The sequence below is a fragment of the Oncorhynchus kisutch genome, linkage group LG17 (assembly GCF_002021735.2).
Source record: "Oncorhynchus kisutch isolate 150728-3 linkage group LG17, Okis_V2, whole genome shotgun sequence".
In the NCBI taxonomy this organism is placed as follows: Eukaryota; Metazoa; Chordata; class Actinopteri; order Salmoniformes; family Salmonidae; genus Oncorhynchus; species Oncorhynchus kisutch.
Window position 1 is genome coordinate 55,142,262 of NC_034190.2, and position 6,000 is coordinate 55,148,261.

The 6,000-nt window shown below is 40.7% G+C and overlaps 1 protein-coding gene across 1 annotated transcript in view; it reads right to left on the reverse strand.

Annotated features, from left to right (window-relative positions):
* Positions 1 to 5,758, reverse strand: part of efhd2 (EF-hand domain family, member D2) — a 29,087-nt gene extending 23,329 nt beyond the window's left edge. The window contains exon 1 of the mRNA XM_020506240.2: positions 4,921 to 5,758. Coding sequence (XP_020361829.1) covers positions 4,921 to 5,216 — 296 coding nt within the window. The 5' untranslated portion in view covers positions 5,217 to 5,758. The remainder of the gene's footprint in view (positions 1 to 4,920) is intronic.
* Between the last annotated feature and the right edge of the window lie 242 nt (positions 5,759 to 6,000).

The following is a 6,000-nucleotide window of genomic DNA, read 5'->3' on the forward strand; positions in this document are numbered from 1 at the left end:
GTACTATTTTCTACATGGTATAATAGTGGCGACATCAAAACTATGAAATAACATATATGGAATCATGTAGTAACCAAAAAGTGTTATTCTATATTTGAGATTCTTCAAAGTAGCTAACCTTTGCCTTGATGACAGCTTTGCACGCACTTGACATTCTCTCAACCAGCTTCACCTGGAATGCTTTTCCAACAGTATTGAAGGAGTTCCCACATATGCTGAGCACTTGTTGGCTGGTTTTCCTTCACTCTGCAGTCCAACTCCTCCCAAACCATCTCAATTGGGTTGAAGTCTGGTGATTGTGGAGGCCAGGTCATCTGATGCAGTACTCAATCACTCTCCTTGGTCAAATAGCCCTTACACAGCCTGGAGGTGTGTTGGGTCATTGTCTTGTTGAAAAACAAATGATAGTGGGACTAAGCCCAAACCAGATGGGACGGTGTATCGCTGCAGAATGCTGTGGTAGACATGCTGGTTAAGTGTGCCTTGAAATGTGCCTTGAAATAAATCACTAGCAGTGTCACCAGCAAAGCACCCCCACACCTTCTCCATGCTTCACGGTGGGAACCACACATGTGGAGATCGGTTCACCTACTCTGCATCTCACAAAGACACACCGGTTGGAAACAAAAATCTCAATTTGGACTCAAGACCAAAGGACAGATTTCCACCAGTCTAATGTCCATGGCTCGTGTTTCTTGGTCCAAAGCAAGTCTCTTATTATTAGTGTCCTTTAGTAGTGGTTTCTTTGCAGCAATTCGACCATGAAGGCCAGATTCACACAGTCTCCTCTGAACAGTTGATGTATCTGTTACTTGGAACTCTGTGAAACATTTATTTGGTCTGGTAACTAATTAACTTATCCTCTGCAGCAGAGGTAACTCTGGGTCTTTCTTTCCTGTGGCGGTCCTTATGAGAGCCAGTTTCATCATATCGCTTGATGTTTTTTGCGATTGCACGTGAAGAAACTTTCAAATGTTTCTGGATTGGCTGACCTTCATGTCTTAAAGTAATGTACTGTCATTTCTCTATGCCTATTTGAGCTGTTCTTACCATAATATGGACTTGGTCTTTTACCAAATAGGGCTATCTTCTGTATACCACCCTACCTTGTCACAACACACCTGTTAATTGAAATGCATTTCAGGTGACTAACTCATGAAGCTGGTTGAGAGAATGCAAGAGTGCCAAGGCAAAGGCGAGACTGTCAAGGGAAAGGATGGCTACTTTGAAGACTAAAATATATTTAGATTTGTTTATTACGTGTTATTTCATAGTTGATATCGTCACTATTATTCTACAATGTAGAAAATAGTACAAATAAAAGAAAAACCCTGGAATGAGTAGGTTTTCAAACTTTTGACTGGTACTGTACATGTTCCTATTCCTAACACTATCCTTATCCCATCAAAGGTGTATTGTCAATCAGATCATAATAAGGAGTGAAAAACAGACTGTTTATTTCTATCTGAAATGTCAGCTGTTTGGCTACCATAAGAGAAGGCTTGGAAATGGTGACTGATGACAAATCAACAAAATGGTTCTCAATAGGGTCTTACAATATCACATAGGCCTAACTATATTGCAACTACCAAGTAACAAAGACATTCATGTCGTTCTGGTTCAGGCATCACCATGCTTGAGGCAACAATGTAAATTCCTGCACTATCAAAATAGTAACCATGTGTAATGAAGTCAGAGTTGATGTGTTAAAAGCTTTATATTTCAAAAAGGTCCTATTAAGTTATAATCAAAAAGGTACAAGTGTTTTATCAGACTTTTAAAGTCAAGCACAATTAAGTGGAATGCAGCCAAATAGGGTTACCAAAGCTTAAAATGTAGTTGAGGGTGAATATAACCTACTGTACTGTATACAGAAACCAATGACAGTGACCGCATATTGAGCACATAACATTGCATTGATTGGACTGAAAATATGGAGTACGTAATGAGTAGCCTACACTGAGTATCAAAGTCGTAAGTGTGACCTCTTAATAAAAAATTTAATTAAATGTTTAAAAAAGTGCTCAGGGCAGGATGCCAGGACTGAGTGGGAGTGTGCACCCCATGCTATCCTATGGATTCCCATACCGTGTCCCCTGTAATACAATTTCCTTCTGCTGTCTAAAATACGGACAAGCCATAAGGTACAGTAGCAATGCTATGGGCTCAATTATTTGCAAATAGCTTTAAGTATCCAGAGTCTCTTAGACTTTAGTTTTGATTTACAGACCAATTCAATGGTGTCTGAAATGTAAACAAATAGGTGCTGGCCCAGCGCCATTATTGTAACTGTTAAGTCCTGACAGATCTGGTCAAGCACTGCTTAACCACCCCCACACACAGTTATTTTAATGTTTTGAATAAAAACTTAATGCCACTGACAGACCTGTGAATTTGTTTAGCTGATTCAGCAGTAAGCACCATGGCAACTATGCATGAGGGCATTTCAATATTAAAGAACCAATGAGCACCAATGTGAAGTTTATAGTATCATGTCAAATGAAAGCTAACACTACTTTATGTTTTATTAAGGCATATAAACATGTTTCAACCATTTCTTATCCTAAATATTTGGAATAAGGAAAACTTTGGTTTTCTGGTAAAACATGGAAAAGGGGTCTTGATAACACCTACAAGAAAAAGTCTTAAGGCATTAGAATTTAAACCCTGCCAACTAATAAACATTTAATTTGGGGGAAATGATTTGCCTTCTGTAAGTTTAAGAAATATTGCCTAGTGTCTCGTCATTCTGTTACCAAAAATCGACAATTTCTCTCCCTCGTGAGGGTTATAAAGTTCACAGAATTAACAAGTAAAAGGAAGACCTAGCATTTAGTTCGTGTTTTCACGGATCATATTGTTTAGGAATTCATAGTAGTCACAAACCACAGTAGAGTACTGTATAGTAAAACAAAAGTAGAGTATAGTTCAGATGAGTACAGTATAAAGTAATATACTCCACGCTACATTTCATTACTGCGCTCTACTGGGCTGTACTGTGACACCCACACTTGTGAAACAGATGTCTATGATTGGTACAGATTTGGTCCATTCCAGACCAACCAAATTTGGTCTTGTTTTGGGGGCAGAGCTCATTAGAATAACAGTAGAATAATACCCAAACATGCAAAGGAGGATATTACATGTTTCTACCTTTGTACCTATTCAGGATACATCACCATGAAGAGAATGCATTTCTGTATAGTACAGATCAAGGACTCATGTTATTATGTTGTCGTCATTAAGTCAAGGTGTCATAATAGCTAACACCCCATTCTGTCTGCAGACATATTTTTAAATCTTAATTCCGAGTAGATATTTAAGAGTTTTTGGAAGAAGAAAAAAAGTGGCCACAAACTGAGGGACATTTTACTGTCATTCTGTTACCAAACTCTGATTCTGCACTGTTCCTCAAGTAAATGGGTTTTAGTAAAATTTCTGTGGTATTTGTTCAAAGTAGACTTCTGCATATCGGTCTATGGTTTGTTAAAAACTTTGAACAAACCATGTTTGGCATAAATTGAAATGTGAAACAAAGTCTTAGTGTAATTCCGTTCCTGTGGAATTGCCCATGGTCCGGTCTACTGTATTTTCCACAATAGGCCTAATACAGATTCCTGGGATAATCAATTTGGAATCATGTCAAAAGGCAGGAGTGGCAGCATTCAGTGATGAGACCGATATTTCAGGTCCGATCTGACACTCACATATCTCTTGACCAAGTTCTATTCTTGGAATGAGTTCTCCATTCATCGCTGCTCATTTAACAAAGGGGCTGTTGTTGGTGTGGCAATGGGGAAGCAGAACTAAGTAGTGTGGGACAGTTCCTCTCCCAAAGTTCCCCCTGACCAGTGCACCAGCAATCCCTCTCCCAGACTCCCTAGTCTTTGTAAAGGACAATCTGTCATCGGGTTGGCACTGGGAAGTGGGAACCTTCGCCTGAACAAGGGACTTTGGGCACCAACCCCAGAATGGCTTTAACCAAAATCCCCCTAGCCCGCCCTCCCCCATTTCAGCTTTCAACTCCCGGTAGGACATTTGTGTGGTTTTCTATTGGAATTAGTCAGACATAATTGGCGCGGCCACAACAGTACCCAGTGAAACAGTGCCGAGGGGAAGGACTGCATGTTTGTCAGCTCCATAGTGCGTTGTGGCAATCCCTTACTTACCCTTGTGACATAAGAGGTATAGTATACGTGCATCAGTAACCTTGTATCATAAAAGGCATGTATATGATCATGTACAAAGTTATGGTGTACATTGGTCTGATAAAAAGGTTTCAGATGGCATATTTATACAGGTTTTTCACACTAAAGTACATGCATGAACCAAAGTACGCTGATAGTGGAGACTAAATTAGTTAGCATGAAAAATACTGATACCATCACAATGCCATTCTATACTATGGGTTTAGGCTGTCATGCTACAACACTCACAAATTGGAGTGGAGAGAGAGAGCGAGAGAGAATGGGTGGGGCAGCACTGACACAGCTCTATGAATTCATGAAAAACTTGATCACATACACTTGTTCAGAGAGTCATAGCTTGGGCTGTTCTAGAGTTTGTTAAATATAGAGGTTATCTTGTGAACCAATCAAATTTGATTACATGAAATAAGACATTCAAGGGGAATTATCAATTGAACAGTGCATTGCTCAACAAGTGTCAATCAACACCTCATACCGGATTGGGAAAATAACCGAGTTTGAGACACTGCACTTCTGACATTCTACTAAACCAAAGCCAACTAGTTAGTCAAGGGATGGGCAACTTCAGTCCTCGGGAGCCTGAGTGTGACACCACTCTGCCCCCCAAGGACTGGAGAAGCCCATCCCCGAGCTAGTCGTTTGAAATTCTAGGGCAGGTTGTAAAATGAAGAAAACATTAAGTAATGCTGATATTTTGACAACATGAACTCACTGTTTGAACATTTTCTCCATATCTTTGATTTGTTTCCTGGAGAATTCCTTGAACTCAGTGTAGGGGTTGAAGACCTTCATGCTCGGCTGATGGTGTTCACCCACTCCGTCGTTCAACTCCCCCCGCCGCATGAGTTTAGCGCCCAACTCAGAGTCTGCGTTCGCTGTGGCTGCCTTCTCCTCACCCGCTCCGTTTTCATGTCCCTGACCACCCTCATCAACGGCCACCGGTTCCTCGGCACCGTCTTCTATCTGCAGCCGACGGCTGAGCTTTGACGACAGCTCGTCTGTGGCCATTTTAATGTGTGTTACAAACGCTGCTGTATCTAACGTTAACTACAAAACAGATGAGACACCGAGAGCGCATACACCACGGCAATATCTGCGGTCCATAGGCATGCGCCGGTCTCCTGCGTGTTTACTCCTGTGTAGACAGTCGGAATGATTCTGGAATGCTAATTACCCTGGAAAATATCAGAATCCTCTTCCAGCAAGCAAGGACAGTGTACGATTGTACAGCGTCAGCGAGGCGCACGAATATCGCAATCGAGTGACTATATCCACTGAAGTACGCTGACAGCTAACTACGTCGGTTGGCTTTCAATTCCGTCACCACGCCTTTTAAAGGGACGCATGACAAGAATTTCCAACGTCACCAAACGTAGATTATAGCACATTTATTGCATATTCCTGACATATGTGTCAAAAGCTCTTCACCTTTTTGCCACAGTGTGCTATGATGACCGCGCACCTACAAATAAAATTCCATGACCCCAAAAAATATAAATATAGTCCACGCATTGGATTAAGACCATATCCCCATCCTTTACAATAATAATATTTTGTGTCAGGCAGATACAGAATGGTTCACTTCAGACCGCCTACTTTACTCACAAAGTTGAATTGTGTCATGGAATCACAACACCAGATTACTCTACTCTGCCTACTCTATTCATAAATGGCCAGCCAAAATGATCACTTAGTTTGAATACACTCACTTTTAGTAGTATACAAAACTCTCTGCCCATAAACGTTCAACGCTACACACTTGAAATACTAAACAAAAATCTAAATGTAACAT